This window comes from Arvicola amphibius, chromosome 1 (genome assembly GCF_903992535.2).
Source record: "Arvicola amphibius chromosome 1, mArvAmp1.2, whole genome shotgun sequence".
Classification (NCBI taxonomy): Eukaryota; Metazoa; Chordata; class Mammalia; order Rodentia; family Cricetidae; genus Arvicola; species Arvicola amphibius.
In genome coordinates, this window is record NC_052047.1 from 178,440,686 (window position 1) to 178,459,389 (window position 18,704).

At 45.2% G+C, this 18,704-nt stretch overlaps 1 protein-coding gene across 2 annotated transcripts in view; it reads right to left on the reverse strand.

Moving 5' to 3' along the window:
- The window catches only part of Myof (myoferlin), a 144,822-nt gene that overhangs the window by 94,344 nt on the left and 31,774 nt on the right, over positions 1-18,704 (reverse strand). For both annotated transcript variants that reach the window (XM_038323629.1, XM_038323623.1), the window contains exons 4-5: positions 7,793-7,901; positions 4,935-5,022 (exon numbers count right to left, since the gene is read on the reverse strand). In XM_038323629.1, the coding sequence (XP_038179557.1) occupies positions 4,935-5,022; positions 7,793-7,901 (197 nt within the window). The remainder of the gene's footprint in view (positions 1-4,934; positions 5,023-7,792; positions 7,902-18,704) is intronic.

Genomic DNA, 18,704 nt, shown 5'->3' on the forward strand with positions numbered 1-18,704 from the left:
TACCTGGAAAGGTTCATTCTCCATTAATAATCTTGCTTATTTCAATGAGATAACAAATCCTCGATGCAAATTTCTCCATTTTTTCAACTACAAATCAACCATCCTATTAATGTGTGTTCTCTCCTGAAATAACTAGCTCCCAACTTCAGACCAACTAGCACACTTAAATGAACCTTATCTCCTCTTGCTATTTAAAATTGGCCTCAACTACATAGTAGATTCCAGGCCAGCCTGGGCTACAGTGGAACCCTGCCTTAAAACAACAACAAATAGAACTTAATGGTTAGAGACCCTAGGTGTCATTTAATCCAGGCTCCTGATGGTGCAGGGAATTAGAGCATCAGAGAGATTGGCAACCCAAGAATGGATGCACCAATGCTCAGAATCAGATCTGCTGACTCATTGCAGCTCAGAGTCCTCGTGTCCCCATCTAGCTGTGACCCTGTGCAAGTGCCACCCTGCTTCCTAACAATGTTCCTAGCTTTGATCACCTGTAGCTAGTTGCTCTTTGTGTGAGCCTCACTCTGCCAGGGATGTTTCCATTGATACCTGGCACTGGTCCTCCATCTTAACACCAGCAACTCAACCACATGCGTCTGCCCAACTCCCCAAATAAATTATCTTCTTTCCAGAGACTCAGCAATAATATTTCTGAAGATTGCCACTATGTGCAGTCCTGGTAACAGGTACTGTTTCCTACCCACCACAGAAAAGCTGGCCATGCTCGGATACCTAAACACATTAGCCTCTGGCATCTGAACTGCCCCTTTCCCCACAGGTGCCAACCATTCTGCTCCTTCCACACACCCTGCTCTTCTCCTCACGCACTTTCTCCACCAAGCAGAAGATGGCACAGATGGCACCATATCTGCAGGCCATCCTCTCCCCTTACACTGCTGGGGAGGGAGGGAGAGCCTGGCAAGAGTTCCCCATGTAGACAGGGCTGCCTAGGGACGGCACTGAGGAAGATCCCTAGCCCAGTCACCCAGCCGTCATCCTAGGGCACAGAGACCTTTTCTCCAGGCCCTCACACCACTAGTTTTTTCTGCCTAAGCACCCACTTAATCCTTTCTATTCCCAATAAACAGGCTTTTCTAGAATAGTCTCTTTCCTGCCACTCCTTTGGTCAATATTTATCATTTTTCCCATTGCCACGATGTCAACTTTCTTTGCCTGTGATATTAATCTGCCTTCTTATGATGAAGTTTAGCTAGGTATCTGTAGAGGTCAAGGCAGAATCTTATGATCTTGAAACAAAGGTCATTGTAGACCAGAACAGTATCTTCAGAGTAAGTTAAAAATTATAATACAGAGGGGCTGGAGAGATAGCTCAGTGGTTAAGAGCACTGACTGTTCTTCCAGAGGTCCTGAGTTCAATTCCCAGCAACCACATGGTGGCTCACAACATCTGTAATGAGATCTGTTGCCCTCTTCTGGTCCGCAGACATTCATGAAGCACTCATATACATAAAATACATAAATAAATTTTTAAAAAGAATTATACTAAAAAATATAATATAGAACATAAAAAAAGAAAGCTTAGAAGACCAAAAGGGTAACATAGCAGCAGGATGTCTACAATATTTCTGGGTTTCTTTTGTCTTTCTTTACTGTTGTTAGAAGTTATATAACTATGTGCTACTGTAAGATATCAATATCCTTCCACCCAACACTTGGATAAATAGCACTAAGTGTGCCCCCAAGAAACTGCTGACATGATTCTGGTATACACACACACACATACACACACACACACAAACACACGCACGCACGCACGCACGCACACACTCACTACTGAAGAAAAGTACTTAGTGAGAGAAACGCATCTGCCTTTGCCAGCACAGTGTAGGACACACTACCTCATGGGCCTGTCGACAGAAGATGATGGGATACACGTGCAATGATTTGTTGGGCTCCTTTAAAAAGTGGCTTTCATTTTCTTTTGTGCATTTGGGTGTTTTGTCTGTGTATACATCTGTGCACCATGTTCATTGCAGAGCTAGAGAAGGCCAGAAGAAGACACTGGATCTCCTGGAGCTGGCATTACACATCACTGAGAGCTGGCTTGTGGGTGCTAAGAATTGAACCCTTGTCCTCTAGAAGAGCAGCCGCTGCTCTTCACCCACTGAGCGATCTCTCCAGCCCCTGTTTGGTTCATTTTTGAAGAAGAATTTATCACCTTGGCTGGGCGGTTGTTACTCAGTTTACATCTTATCTTTGTATTGACTGTGAGCTCCTTGTGGCCAAGCATTGACTTTCTCATCTCTGCAAGCAACGTGCACAGGTATCATTAATTGCTTTTCTGAAGTAGATCAAATTTACCTCCAAGTGAAAGCGCTTTGTTGTTCATGAAATGATATAGTTTTGAAATACTGGAGTCAGGCTATGAATGAAGTTTTGCTTTTCTTTAGCAGGGTAAAATATACATTTAACAGATGGTTCTTTAAAAATAGATGTGCGGTTTTAAAAATAGCTCATTCTGGTAACAGAAATGTACACTCCAGTCAAGCTGACTGGCAGAAGGTGGACAAGTTGCCATGGTAACAAGTTTCCAGGCTGCGAAGTCTGTAGACGGACCGACTCAGCCCAGCTTCCAAAGTGGCCAGCGAAGGGGATATCTTTGACATGACATACTGCCAATCAGCCACCAATGCCCCCACATGCTACATCTCTGTCACTTTGACCTAAGGGCTCATCGAAAGCATCCTTCAAAGGGAACTCCCGCAGAGTTCAATTCCTTGGTCAATGGTAATAGCCAGTTTCCTCAGCTTGCAGAGGGCATTCTTTGCCCATCTTAGCATTGCTCTGTCGTTAAGATTTCACACTGTGTGCAGCAGCCACTGTGTGAGGAGATGCCTTTAGCAGCACTCATCACTGGCAGTAGCTGCTGGCAGATATATCTTAGGAAAATGAGTTTTTTAATTCCTTTGTCTTCTGAGGTCCTTTCTGTGATGCTTGCATTTTAATAAGCAGATACTTGTTTTGTATTCAAAAAAGATAACAAGGTAAAATTACAAAAAAATTGAAAATAGCTATATAAGTTAAGGGGAGCAAGGGGTAATAATTCTAGACTAGACGTCCTGCGTATTCCATTAAGGTGTGCAATAGTGAGACCAGTAGTTGTGGTCTTGTCTTCCAAAAGTTAGTTTTCTTCCCCTACTCCTTTTTCGTCTTTCTGTCTTCTTCTTCTTCTTTTTTTTTTTTTTTTTTGTATATTCTCAAAGAAGTGACTTTCCGCTTGAGTATGAAGCCAGCATGCTGAATGTCACCCTGACCCAGCCTTGGTGAGGAATCCACTTTATATGACAAAGCATACACTCAGGTGAGTGAATCTTCTTCTTTTCTAAACCAAGACATTTCATCTTGTCATATTATACTTACGTTGTCCCTGACCCAGCCTGCTCTTTGGTAGTATAGTGCATAGTGATGGTCTTTAAAACCCCAATCCAAGGGACCTAAGTGCTGGCTCATCTCCATCTCAGACCAGCCTAGCAGGCCGACCAGGATCGTGGGAACCTCTGTAGGAGACCTGGCACGTGCTTGCCCAGGGCCTGACATTGAGCTGTCAGGACACAGCTTCTTGGGCCTGGGTAGACTCTCCAGTCTACAGTGCTACCAGGACCAGGCTTCCACAGATGACATCATGCCAAGAACTAAGAAAGAGTCTCGGGCGGGGCAGTGGTGGCGCATGCCTTTAATCCCAGCACTCGGGAGGCAGAGGCAGGTGAATCTCTGTGAGTTCGAGGCCAGCCTGGTCTACAAGAGCTAGTTCCAGGACAGGCTCCAAAGCTACAGAGAAACCTTGTCTCGAAAAACAAAAACAGAAACTAAAACAAAAAAAAAAAAAAGAAAAGAAAAGAAAGAGTCTCGGGCCAGGTGGTAGTGGCGCAAGCCTTTAATCTCAGCACTCAGGAGGCAGAGGCAGGTGCATTCAAGAGGTGAGTTCAAGGCCAGCCTGGTCTATAAAACTCATTCCAGGACAGCCAGGACTGTTACACAGATAAACCCTATCTCAATCCCTCCTCTCAAAAAAGAAAGAAAGAAAGAAAGAAAGAAAGAAAGAAAGAAAGAAAGAAAGAAAGAAAGAAAGAGCGAGCCTAGGTAAAGGGAGCCTTTGTGGCAGCAGGGGGTGGGGGCGATCTTCCTTGTGAGGGTCACTCACTTCTAAGGAAGCAGAGCCCACCACTCTGGGGAAATCATATTTGTGCACAGAGTAGTTTAGGCTCTTAGGGCCAATCTAAAAAGACAAAATCTCCCTCTGCCTTAGAGAGTCTAATAAACTGCTTGTTCTGAATCCTTCCTATTTCACTGGAATAAAACTCGTTTTCAGTACCACTGTCATCAGAAAACATCAAGGAAAAGTCAAACTCAACCTTGTGAAAGACTGGGTTGTGTTATAGACCTTCCCTCTACCTGAGGCTTGAAGCCCTTCCCAGAGGCCCCAGGCTGCCCCTGTCCAGAGTGACATCTGATGACAATATGACCCAGGAGGACAAGTGGCTTATGCTGCGGAAATAATTGACTAGAGACAGAATGAGTGTTTGGGGAAGGAAAGAGGACCAGGGCTCAGAGAAGAAAAGTCCAAGGGCAAGTGGTTGAGAACACATCCCATCAGTCACACCTTTGGGAGCCATGGCACATGGAGGAGAGCAGAGAAGCTGCTCTTGAATCTCACAGCCTGGTACCCGGTTTCCAGCGGAAACCACAAAGCTGAGGCAGCTCTGTAATGGTGCCGCCGTCTGTATGTACTGGATGAGCGCTGAGAGAGTGCTCACCATGGGAGCTGTTCCGTCTGCCCTCTACCGGAAGGGCATTTTGTAAAGAACTGCACCCATCTGGTGGGCAGGCTGCTATGGGCACTGAAAAGGTGCTTTCTTTCGAGACTCTGCATGTGTTAGCTGCTTCTCCTGGGAACTTCAGGAAGGCCAACTTACCACCCATGCCTGACACACTGGTCCCGCTCGGGTCATTAGGATGTGGAGCCGAAGGTGGGTTATAGCCGATCACCAGGTCAATGGTGGCCTGAATAGAAAGAACCCATTGCATAGAGCGTTAGTGCAAGGGAAAGAACATTACAGATGCAGCATGAACAATTCAGTAGGGGTAGCAGTCTTGGGAGGACTGGCCAAGAAAGTGAGATGGGAAAGGTGGCAAGGGTGATGTCACATTGGACTATTCCTATCTTCCCCCAGCTGAGCCAGGGAAGGGTGAGAAAGAAGCTGCTTTGTCACAGGTTGCCAAGGGGGGCAACCTGACTGACTGACATAAAGCTGTAAGAAGCGTGTGTGAACTTGCAGCTAGTTTCTGTCCTGCACTGGCGATGGCCTCTGCTCACAGAATTACCAACGGACATGCTCATTTAGAATGATTGCTTCACTTGCTGCTCATGAATACTGATTGCTGAGGTGTGTTTTTATACTTCTCTCCAGGAAAGACTTTTAAGTAACTAGCAAGAAGGTGCATAATAGCATAATCATAAGATAGAATGAAAGGGGAAACTGAGTCGGATTAAAGACAAATGCACAAATCATAAAGTTAAACATAATTGTCATCCCTCCCAGGTTAACTGTGATCCCAAGACACCTAAGAATCAAACAAAAAGGGCACCAAAGCAAAGCTTATGCCTTTATATTTTGTGAACCTACAAGACTTCAAAAAAGTTTGCTAGGGAAAAATTTGTAATTGCCCCTTTCCCTTCAGTACCATGGATGGGAACCAGGGCCCTGCACATGCTAGAAAACTGTTCTGCCCTGAACTTCATCCTCAACCTTGAGGACGAGTTGCTAACTTTTATTTCGCCAAACACTTGTCTATTGACTACCACAATCGTTTCCTAAAAGGAAGGCATTTTAATACCCAAAGTGAGGAAAGGAAAACTTTAAAGTTAAGGAAGTCCTTTGCAAAGGAGGATTCTCCACTTCCATTGGCACCCCAAGACACTTGTCAGGTTAGAAGGTAAAATGCAGGGGCTGGAGAGGTAGCTCAGTGGTTAAGAGCACCAACTACTCTCACAGAGGACTGGGATTTGATTCCCAGCACCCACATGGTGGCTCTGTAAATCCAGTCTCAGGTGATAAGATACCTTCTTCTGGTCTCCGTGGTCACTGTATGCATGTGGTACACAGAGATACATACTAGTAAAATACCCATACATATAAAATAAAAATAAAGGTAAAAAAATGATTTTAGTTTGAGGCCAGTCTGGTCTACAAGTCTGGTCTCTGTGGCTGTTACACAGAGAAACCCTGTGTTGGAAAAAAAATTTAAAGAAGATAAAATAAATAATAAGATATTCTAGTATTTAGAACATACTAATGCTAGAATTATTAGTTATTTTTCTGAAGTCCAAATCTAAGTGGAACTTTCTTCCTTCATTTACAGGCTTGCTATGGCTAGTGACTCTCATGTGTGCATGTATAGACACATGCTCCTGTTTTTTTCTTGTTTGTTAATCAATAAATGTTTCCTCATGTATCAGCACATTCGGTGCCTGAGACTGGCCTGGGGACACCCACAGTCCCATGTCAAGCCAGCAGTCACAAGCGAAGCATCAATGGCTACTTATTCCACAGACCAAGGCCAACATGAAGGCTATGTGTGCCGACACCATGGGACTCAAACTTAACATGAGAAATTGTACTTTTAAAACCCAGCAGAGCCCATGGTGATTCATCCCCAGATTGCTGGTTTACATGCCATGGTCCCAGTTGCCTCAGTATTCCTAGGGATGCTTAGGAATCTCAGTAAGGATGAAGGCATACCATGGGCAGTGTTCATCGCAATCCCAACACTTCTGCTGCTTTGGATAGTCTATGAACTCTCTCTTCTGTGCTTTTTAAAAACACCAGCAAGCCAAATAAAAACCACAGGCAGCCTATCTTGCCTTGGCATCATTTCTCTCTGCCGGGTTTTGGGTAGTTAGATGGCAGAGGGCATTTTGGATACATGTGTTATGATCAGAATCCTGACTCAAGTCGAGCCAATAGCCTCAGGGATCAGTGCAGCCTCATTGGCATCGTCTCCCCTGGGTTCCGAGAGGCCTCAACTGTGACTAGGATTACAGTGATACCTCTAATATAAAACTTTGACCCAGGTTGGGTTAGAAGTCATGGGCTGAACACGAGAGCATTTGAAGACTGCTTAGTCATGTAGCGTCAAAACCAGAGTTGCTTGAGTGAAACACACTTGAATTCTTCTTCTTTTTTTAACGTGGGATCTCACTGTGTATCCATGGCTGATCTGGAATTCGCTATGTAGATCAGGCTAACCTCACAGAGATCAGCCTGCCTCAGTCTCCTGACTGTTCGGATTAAAGGTGTGCATCACCACACTCTGCTTTGAATTTTGGTTTTATGTTAGCCAATATATACTTACACAGAGGGGCTGGGATCAGAAAGTAGTCGGCAACCAGTGTGGTGACAGTGGCCATAACATTACTGTCTTAACATAGACAATAACAAAGTCCTTCTGTTTATCTGCTGTGCTATCAAAGCTACCCAAAGTTAATGGCAACCACTCAAATGCCAACACCCACATGGATAGCACTGAGCTACATCCAGAGGGGTCCAGCTTACCATATGGAGGTCTGTCAAATCTAAATCAAACCTCAAATTTGCTGACTCTGTGACTGAAAATTGAGGAGGATAAGGTTCATATAATTTACAAATGGATCCATTTATCATGAAAGCCAGATTTCCAGTGTTTTGCATAGAGATTGTCAAACAAAAGTCTTTCCTAAATGAGTATTTACTTAACCATCCTATTTTGTCTTCCCACCAAGCAGAGAGCTCACCCCAGTGTCTTGTCCCTTTTCGTTTAGCAGGGGGATCTGTTTGTAGGGTGAAGATCTGTTCTGGTCCCCAGTCAGGTCCTTCAGGGAGACAGTCGCAGTGCCAATTAATCTGCAGAGGAGACAAGAAAGCACACAGCAACCTCAGTGGAGGCATGCGTCCACGGACCCTTAGGCCACTCGGTGCCCTCACATCTACTCAGCCAGTAACTGCCCTGGCAGGAATGCTGATACCCTAAAGGAGACATGCGCCCTGCCTTTGGCTCTCAGACTATTGAAACAATGGGTCTAAGAAATTGGAATTCCCCTAGGGTGACTAGTGCTAGGAGAAGAAAAAGGTTAAAATGTATCAGCCAGCAGAGGAATTTGTGGGAGATTAGCAAGAATAAGTCACCGATGGATGGGGACCACACCACTTGATCAGGACCCACTTAGTTCTGTGTACCTATTGCCCCTACTAACATAAACCACAAATCTGAATCCCAAAGATGGACTGGGGGTGGGGAAGGCAGTTCACTTCTGTTGCTCTCCCCGGTGTGGCCACATTAATAAATAATCTTCCTTTCTCAGCCTTTTGCTGCTAGGTCTCTCTCCAATCAACTTCCTGAGGACAGGTAGCTGAGCCTAGCTTGTTAGGGATACCAGGGCCCAGACCTTGACCCTAACATCGCATTAAAAACATGACATAACGAATATGGGCCACAGTATTTCACAGTGAACAGAACACGTGTGGCTTCTCCATGACAACAAGGTCATCGGAGAGTCAAACTAAAACATGAAATTCTGACTATGGTGAATGGGGGGAAGGGAGGGCGGAGCAACTGAATGCAGGCCCCCAGACTCCAGAAGGAGGGATGTAAGAAAAAACCTCAGTAACCAAGGGAAGCAGTCCTCTGTAGTGGGGACTGAAAAGGACCCAGACACTGCCCACTGGACAGCATTTCCCCGTGTCAACCTTCTCAGAGAGTCACATCCAGTCTAGGCTGCTGGGGCTAGTCTTACAGACAGGCTGACTCGCTGGCTAGCCCATGCCCTCCGCTGCAGCATTGGAAGGAGGATGTACTCTGTGCATTCTCTTCCTGGTCCCAGCAATCACTGCAGCTCTCTGCCACTCACTCTTTGGTTCCCTGTTGCACAAGGCTAGTGGGTGGAAAAGCACAGGGTGTGCTTGTCCCTGGCATATGCTCCCTGGGCTCACTGGCTGCTTCTGTTTTGCTCAGCCCGTTGTCTGGACTATGGCAGGTGCTTAAAGGTCTTTGTGGGATGACTGGAAAGAATGAGTAAGTCTACAGGTGCTGCGAACGAAGAGCTGAAATTTTTATACAATTAAGGCCTGTTTTAAAAGGGTTTTTCTTATAGAACACACACCCACAGGGAGTTAAAATGTTTAAAGGGAAAAGTAACCCTTGGAAAATTGTTGTAACTTGGAGGATGGGATCTGAAATGTGGGTGGAGGAGGGGACCAGAGAGGCACAGAGTCTGGGGGCTTTCATTTCAATGTGCAGACTGCAAAAGGGGCCCTCCATATACTTCAGTTTTGAGCTGTCTTACTCCTGGAACAGCAGATTCTATCGCACGAGACGGGAGCATCATGGCAGATTCACACAGTTTGCCCAGCAATCTGGCCTATTTGCGCATGGTTTTTTGGGAAGAGTATATGTTCTGATTCAGAGCTGTAGGTACATACAACTCTCAGCATATGAAAACCATCACAGGCTCTCATCTTTTTTTGATACAGCACAAGACAGCCTGCCCCTAACCAGCAAGAGAAACGGCATTTCCTCCAGAAGGATGGGTGAGCTTTTCACTTGTAGGCAGTCAGGACTACCAAACAATGCTGAGAACTTACGGGAACTTTATACAGTATCTTAAGGAATGCTAGCATATTAAAACAATAATTAATATACTTGGAGCATTGTTTTCTCCTTGCTTGCGTTTGATTTCTCTAACATGATGAAGATAGAGATACACACCTCACTCCACTTCCACCAGTCAAGACAGTTACCCCACGGAACAAGATGGCGGCCTTACTATTTCCATCACACTCTCATGGCCCTCACAGACGCCCAACGAGAGTTTTGTCTCATGGTTTTTAAATATGGCAATCAGTCATGGGGTGGGTCAAATTGATATTTTAAGAATAATGAAATGGGGAGCTGGGGGGTCAGTAAAATGTTTGCTGCCAATGCCCAAGGACCTGAGTTTAGTCTCTGCACCCATGTAAAAAGCTTTATGTCGAGGTACACACTTGTAATCCACTGCCGAGAAGGTGGAGATGGGGTTGGGGTCCCTGGGGCTTGCTAGCCAGCCAGCCTAGCCTAACCAGGTACCCTAGGTGCCCGTGAGAAAGACATCTTATCTCCAAAACAATGTAGCTGGCTCCCAGGGAGTGACACCCAAGGTTAACCTTTGACCTCCTCACACGAGTCCATCTGTGCACATGATCACTCACACATGCACAAAAAATTAAAATTACAAGTTTAAAATTTTAAGAAAATCAATAAAAATAACTTAGAAGCCACCTGGGAGCTTTGGGGAGCTGACTCAGAGTTTAAGAGTGTTTGCGTGTTGTGTAAGCCTGGGGGCCTGAATTTGATCCCCAGGACCCTTGTTAAGAGCCAGGTGTAGTAGACACAGCTGTAATTTCAGCACTCCTGCCTGCAGGTGGGAGGCATGGACAGAGGCTTAAGGGTCAGCTAGCCTGCGGTCCATGGAGATGGGACAAAAACCAAGAGAGACCCTCCCTTAATGAGGGGAAAAGTGAGAGCCACTCCCAAAGGCTCCACTCTGCACAGTGGATGTGCAAACAGCCACACATCACAGGCGCTCTCTCTCTCTTCCCTCCCCCTCACACACACACACACACACACACACACACATTCACGTACACACACATCACAGACACTCACACATACACACACTCATACATATGTATGAGTATATACACACATATACACACATATCACAAGCACTCACACCATCTGTTCAAACACATACACACACACCCTATAGGAATAAACACCATGTACACATCCCCTACAGGTACGAATACCATACACACACATACACACACTCACACCATACACATACACACACACCACAGGCACTCACACACACACACAAATAAAATATGTACTCTTCTTCTTTAATAGAAAATCTTTCTGGCTTTGCCTAAATAACATTATCCTTCACAGTCCATGATTCATGGTGCAGTTCTATGATTAAGATAACGATGTCACACACTTGAACATGTACTGATTTGTTTTTGGTAAAGCCAGTTAGAGCCAGAATGACCTGAGCCTCTCATCAGTAGTAAACAAATCTGAGAGTAGGACAGGGTGCCATGCCCAGGTCATGTGCGTGTGTGTGCGTGTATGTGTGTTTAAAATCTCTTAGAATTGTTTTGGAAACTTCATAATGAAAGGCAGGGTTTCTGCCTTCCAAATTATTGCTCTCTAATGTCACAGATCAAAACTAATTCACACATGGTGTAGGGGCAAAGATGAAGTCAGAAAAGAACCATAAAATGCAGTGAGGTTACACAATACCGTAGCAGACAGTGGGACTTGTGGCTAGCTGGAAAGAACAGGCTTGCGTACACACAAAGCCCATCCGTTAATCTTTTTATACTGCTCAATGGTTCATAACCTGTTCTTTCTCAGTCTGCCGGGTTTCCTTCCCGAGGAGAAGGCGGCATCAGATGACTGGGCAGGGAAGGAGGAAAGTGAAAGCAGCCAATTATAAACCCTAAACTCAAGTCCTGCTTTTAAAAAGCTTGAACCCCATTTCCTAAGGTTTACTTTCTTGTTATAAAATCCCAATGATTTTATGGGGGGGGCATGTGAAAGAAAACTTGATGTGTGTGTGTGTGTGTGTGTGCGCGCACACGCATGTGTGTGTGTAGGTGTGTGTGTATAAACATGTGTGTGCATGTGTGTGAGACTGTGTTTTGGTAAAAGCCTTAGAAGATAAACTCAAAGACATTTTCACAGTGAGCCTGAGCTGAGGAGGGATGCAAATGGATGCAGCTCCAGAGACCTTTGCCCATGAACTGAAGGAGACTGCCTATGGTCAGTCCTGCAGCGCCGGCAGGACAGCCAGCCAGGCTTGTTTTCTGGGGTGTTTCCTGGATACAGAGAAACTATGAGAACATGAGGAATGATAGCTTGGCCTCCTACACAAGGAGGGGACAGGAACGGTTCAGTCTGACCATAAGCTGATTTCCTTTAAAGGAGGTGACACCAAGCCAAGGACTCTTTTCCTCCCCAATACTAATGCCATACTGGAAACAGGCCAAGATGAAACGATGTGCCGGCAATGGGGACACCTTGCCCTGCATTCCCCAGAAAGCTAGGAGCCACCTATGGACTGCCCCCAAGATTACAAATGATGGGCCGAAATCCCAAAAGGAAACTACAGTGCCAGAAATGCCTGGGACTTGACTTTGCAGCTCTTTGGGGAACTAACAAATTCCAGGTGCATCAGACACTGCAGGAAACCCAGGTCACCGCCCCGTTCAGTCTGTGACTGAAGAACTGTAGAACTCAGTCAGGCCTATGCATGACAGGGACCTGGGGCAGGGAGCAGAAAGTCAAGCCAGTCAGCTTAGCTCCGTGGTGTCACTTAAGAACCTCCCCATCGCTGGGTCCCTCTGGAAATATGCATCTGGTTTTTAAAAAAGAGGAATGGAAATGTTCTCCCCACAGGCTGGGCCCACGCTCACAGCCACATGCTTCTGTGGTGAGTAAGGACTCTGCTGGCTGAGGGCCTCAGCTGGGCGGGGGAGGGGGTGTTCATGTACACAGCACACCAGGTCCCTTCTCTGGGTAGCCCGGACCCAGCCCATGAGGATTGCTGGAAAAAGAAAGATCTGCTGGAGGCTTGCGAATAAATCATGCACTCACTGCTGCTGTCTCTAGGGACTGTAAAACAGCCAGAGGCCTGCCATCCTCTGGGAGGAATCAGCCTGCAACCCGGCTGGGCGCAGAAAGTTTGCAAGCTGTGCAGATGTGAAGAGACCTTGCTATGCAGTGGCTGCCTGAGTTTGTCATTTTGGCTAGACCTGTATGACTTTGTGTCACTTCCTCACACTGCTCCCTCCAGTTCCCTCAAGTTCCTCCTGGGTCCTCATCCCCCTTACCCCCCAGAGAAACCAGACTGGCAGGAGAAGCAGGGCAGCGGACAGAGGTTCTTAGCACAGCCCAACTTTCTCCCAGGACTCTTCTAGGCAGAGTGTGCATGTCACCCTCAGGTTCAGATCTGGCAAGGGACCCCTCCGAGTTGAATAGGTTGGTCACCCCGATATGGCCCCTTCAATAACCTTCAGACTCTCTCTCCCATAGAGGGAGACATGGGGATCACCCTGGCCTGCCTTCAGCAAGAATTCTCTTGACGTTTGCCAGAATTCCCTATCCCTGACATTTCCTCTTAGAAACTTTCCATCCACTGGGTCCTCCCCGCCCCTGACTATTAGCTCACATTTGGCTGTGCTGTGTAGGGACCTGAACCCCCTGTCTCCCCTCTACTGAAGTTCATCCATCCTGTAATCCCGTACCTATATAGCTATCCCGTAGCTATGGCCCTGGCTATTCTTCTTCGACAGGTGGCCCAGAGCAGTTTCCTCTTGGACACGGCCATGACAGCAGGTCATAGTACCAGAGTCCCTTATTAAGGTAAATGCCCCTCAAAGCAAACTCCCTCAGTTCTCAGATTCACACGCACCAGAGGGGTTCATCCTCACTGGTCTCTGATTCTCTCCCCAACTGTCCCTCAGAGTGTAACCTGAAAGCTCCCAGAAGCTGCAGCAGCAGGATGAGGAGGTCTCTGCAGATCCCCAGGGCCTGGAGTTGGAATATTTATTAAGGTGATTTCTTTTCTTTCCTTTTATTTTTATTTTATGTGTATGAGTGTTTTGCCTACATGTATATTAGTGCGCTGCATGCATTCTTATTGATCATAGAGTTGCAGATGGCTGTGACTAACTGGGGTAAAGTACCACTCTGTGGATGCTGGAAACTGAACTCAGGTTCTCTGTAAAAGCAAGTGCTCTTAACCTATAACCTCTCCAGAACCTTGAGGTGATTCTGACACCCGTGATCTCAGACCAGAAATCCTCATGGGGCCTAGAGAAGGTGGCTGGCAAAGAAGAATCAAGAAGTGTTCAAAAGCCATTCAATATGATCACACAGGCCACAGCTGAGAAATATGTGTAGAAATCCAATTATTTATTAGCTGTAGTCAACATAACATCATCAATATCTAGTCAATATCAATATCAATATCCCATTGCCTTCCCTTCTTGCTCCAGACGGCTATTCTTTTTTTTTTTTTTTAACTGAAAGAACAAAAATGCCATTTATTGTGGTAGGGAGATAACTGAAAAAGCAAAAAACAGGATTCTTAAAGACAGCCCCAAGGTGGTGTGGGCGGTCCTTCTGTCTGTGTTGCATTGACTGGTTAATGAATAAAGAGACTGGTTTGGCCTATAGCAAGGTAGAACTTGGGCAGGGAAAGCTAGGCTGTGTGCTGAGAGAAAGGGCACTGTTAGAGAGAAGCCATGTAGCCCCACCAGACATAGATGCTGGACCTTTACCCAGTAAGACAGATAATACACAGATTAGTAGAAATGGATTAAAATAAGATATAAGAGTTAGCCAATAAGAAGCTAGGGTTCATAGACCAAGCATTGACTTAAATAATATTGTCTCTGTGTGGTTATTTGGGGTCTGAGCTGCTGGGCGGCTGGGAAACAAACAAGCGGCCCTTATTGCAACAAATTGGCACCAACGTGGTTGACTAAATCCACATAAATCCTGAGAAAGCTTACAGTTTCTGAGTGATTATTTCAGGGCCGAGCTGCCAGGAACCAACAAGTGGCCTTTTTGCAACACCAACGCTTTCTTCTTGGCCATTTAAAGACAGCATGAAGTTAAAAATAAAACCCAAAACAAAACACAGACATAGTGGTCCTCCACAATGTTCCCGAACGTGATGTGGGCTGGCCTTCCATGCACTCTTCACAAACTCCACACCCTCAATATTATTTCTTACAAACGACTGTACTCAGGCAGGTGGGATGGCTCAGCAGGTAAAGGCTGCTACCTTCAAATATGATGACTGAATTTGATCCCTGGAACCCATGTGGTAGAAGAAGAACATTGATCCCTACAAGTTGTCCTCTGACTTCCTCATAGGCACTATGGCATGCGTGTACACACACGCACGTGCGTGCACACACACACACACTCACACATACATATTAGATAAATAAAATTGTGATTAACGACTATACCCTGATACCTTTCTCTTTCTACCTGACCAATTCTGTTTTCTCTGTCCTCAAAGGTTTAAATCTATGCTTGCCTTCTGCAATAGGTCAGTGGAGTTCCCAGACTCTGGCTGTCTAATTCCCTAGACATCAGAATCAGATCAGCTTTTATCATTCATAAACACATTCCTTCGTCCATTCACAAGTGGACCTTAGAAGGCAAGGGGACAGCACAGTACAGTAATTATGAAGACAGAAACTTAAGTAACTTGGACTCAACTTTGTACTAGATATCCTGTATGATTTCTTGGGGCTCCAGATTTTGTGTCTATAAATGGGGATGACAGATCTTATCTAATAATGCTGAGATAAAAGAATAATAACAAGGTTGGATGGTGGTGGCACGCACCTTTAATCCCAGCACTTAGAAGACAGAGGAAGGTGGATCTCTTAGTTTGAGGTCAGTCTGGTCTACAGAGTGAGTTCCAGGATAGCAAGGGTTGCACAGAAAAACCCATCTCAAAAAACAAAATGAACAAAACAGCAACAACAACAAAAACCCCAATGTGTCAAGTACTTAAAAATCATCTTTAACTAGTTCAGATACACTCTGGAAAAGGAAGCTAAGAAAAGCGTAGGAGGATACTTAGAGATCCAGACCCATGTCCAGCCCAAATCTCAAAAGACATGGGGCAGAGCAGGTGGGCATGAATGTAAGATTATGTAGAAAATGTTGGGCATAGTAGTCCAAGCTTGCAATCCTAGAACTCTAGAATTTGAGACAAAAAGATCGCCATGAGTTTGAAGTCAACTCAGGCTACATAGCAAGACCGTCTCAAACAAACAAGGAACTGGAGAAAAAGCTCAGAAGTTAATAATAATAGCATTTGCTCAACAATCACGAGGACCAGGAATTGCGGAGCGTGCCCATGGCTCCTTGAAAACACAACTTCAAAAAAAAAAAATAAGGGGGAGTTATACCCCCTGTCACCACATAATGCCCTTTTTGAATCATAATTGAATCATGCCTTTTTGGTTCTAAATTTCTTGAATGTGGATGCCCGAAAGCAATCTGCTGATAGATTTTGGCATGATGGCACCAGAGCAAGTTTCACTAAAGCAAAATAAAAAGACCCTTACACTGGATTATAGAAAGGACCTGACCCTGTTTTACTATGGGATTGAGGGCATGTTTGTGTTTTTCCCACAGGAAGACTATGAAGTCTGAGGGCCCCCTGAACCCTTGGTATGCCGTGTGCAACAGAGGAATACGAGCCCCGATGACATTGTAGCTGCTGGGGCCCTCCCAGAGGAGTTGGAGTGAAATTGCTGAACCTATGCTCCTGACCCTCCAATGTCACCATGCTGCAGTCTGAGAAAGGAAGGGGATCACAGCAATGGTTGGTGATTCCCAGTGTCTTACTAGAACTGCTGTACAAACCTTCCAGAGCTCTGTGAGTTTTATTACTCTAGATTCAGCCAAGGAACGCTGACTAAATGTTTGGCCTTGCATCCACAATATATCTTGGGACATAGATGTTAACTTTGCCAGTGTAGTGTTTCATCTACTGTTGAAATAGGGGGCCTGGAGAACTGAGACCTCAGAAATTTCCCCTTTGTGGGAAAAAGAAACTTGTTGAAGCAATCGAACACTATTTTGTAGGCGATGAGAGACTAAAACCCATCTTCAGTATGTGAGGAGAAGTAGAATAAAGATTTTGTTGCTAATATTTGGTGTACCAGCTCAAACATATTTTTGGAAGCTGGTAGCAGCAATGCAATTAGACTTTAGGAGAGAAAAAGATTTACACCTCACCCAACACAAGAACATTTCCTTTGGTTAGAACACAAGTCATCAGAGTTGTAATTTGACCAATTGGGTGGTTTTTATTCATGTTCATACTAGAATGATGGCATTAACCTGTTAATGTTTGTAACCACTTCTGCTCACTATGAAAATGTTACTGGTTGGAAAAAAGGTCAGAATTTATATAAAAGGATTATTAGGATGTACTGCAGCCATAGGAGCATGCGCATTGATGGGCATTATCTGCTTGCCTATGTTTATCTAGTGACTTGTGAATTCTCAATGGAAAGTTGGCTCAGAGGTACATGTCATCCAGCTGTGCACTCTCCCTTAGCCCTTTGTAAACAGAGGTTGGTAGGCAAAGATGAGTAAGATCGTTTGCCCTCCAGTCAACCTAAGACAGAACTTACATGACGGTATGCGTGTACCAATGATGGGTAAGTCTGGAAAGTAGAAGACAACCTAAGATAGGCACAGTTGTCTGTCCTGTGGCAGAAGCACAGGCATTAATAATTAAACTGAAAAGGAAGAACTGTGCGAACCCTCAGAAAGGAATCCGTTCCACCTTGACTAAAGGTCAGAGAGTTTAGACCTATTCTTACTTCTTCAAGGTTATATGACAGGATGCTTGACCTACGGTAGAGAGAGCTACGTGATGTCTTACCTAGACAAAAAGGATATTTTGTTCTAGGGAATGATTACTTGATATTTGGAGATGTGAGGAGGAGATTACATTGTTTTTTTTTTGTTGTTGTTGTATCGTGGTAAAGAAGTCTTTGCCTTCTTACCCTCTTTTGGATTTGAGTATTTAAGAACTTTGAGTAAAACTTAGGGCAGATCATGGTACTCACTGGATGCCCTCCTGATTCTATTGTTGTCTCTTGTCTATTTCTTCCTCAGTCCACACTCCTCTCCTCTGAAATGTACAGACCCATTGGGCCAGACCCGATGCCTCAGGCCCTGTAGTTCAGTCTCTTATTACGATTGGGCTGTGTACCCTCATATAAAATAGGAGTTTCTTTAGGCTGCAGCTTGCCTTAAGAGATTCCGTTTACAGGCAGCTTTTGAATCCATTTTGAGAAAGCAGGATGATGCTGCCTCTGGGTAGACATGTGCATGGCCCGTCTGTCTGACATCACCTTCATAGCACAGACCAAGAGTCGACCTATTCCTGTGAGTACAAAGGGTGCCACACTAAAATTTCTCATGTTAATTGATACCATGTGAGCATATTAAAATCATAGTAAGAAAACGAGGGCCAAGAAGTTATAAGCCACACCAGACCAAGGAATGATATAACCCCCATAAAGAAATGGATTTCTAACCCTGTGATGGTGGTCAAGGGACTGATAGGCAGTGAACTCCTCACTGCCCAAGGCCCTCAGCTTCATTGGGTCCCCACTGGTAATGCTACCTACTAGAATTGTCATCTGCCTGTCTGTCTGCTCACCCATCTGGACCTGCTGTCCATCCATTTGCTCAGCTGGCCATCTGCCCAGGCCAGGTCTTGCCTGTCTCACCTCACTGCTGCAGCTCCACTGAGATCCCGCAGGCTGACTCCAAGGCCAGCAACCAGCAGCTTCCCAGCCTCCCCTGCAGCTGGGTTCCTTTGATTCCTGTCTCACGCCTAGCAGGACTCCTTTATATTTCTATGGGTTCCTGGCTTTGGCCTCTAGGATTTCTCTGAAATGCCTTGTCTCTTTAGCCCTTTGTAGCTATTCTGTAATTATGTAACATGCATGCATGCATATATACATACTTACAAAAAACAGACATTTATTGTGTGATGCATTGCTGCGGGAGATCATATTAGTAATTAAGGTTGAAATAAAAGAATCTGT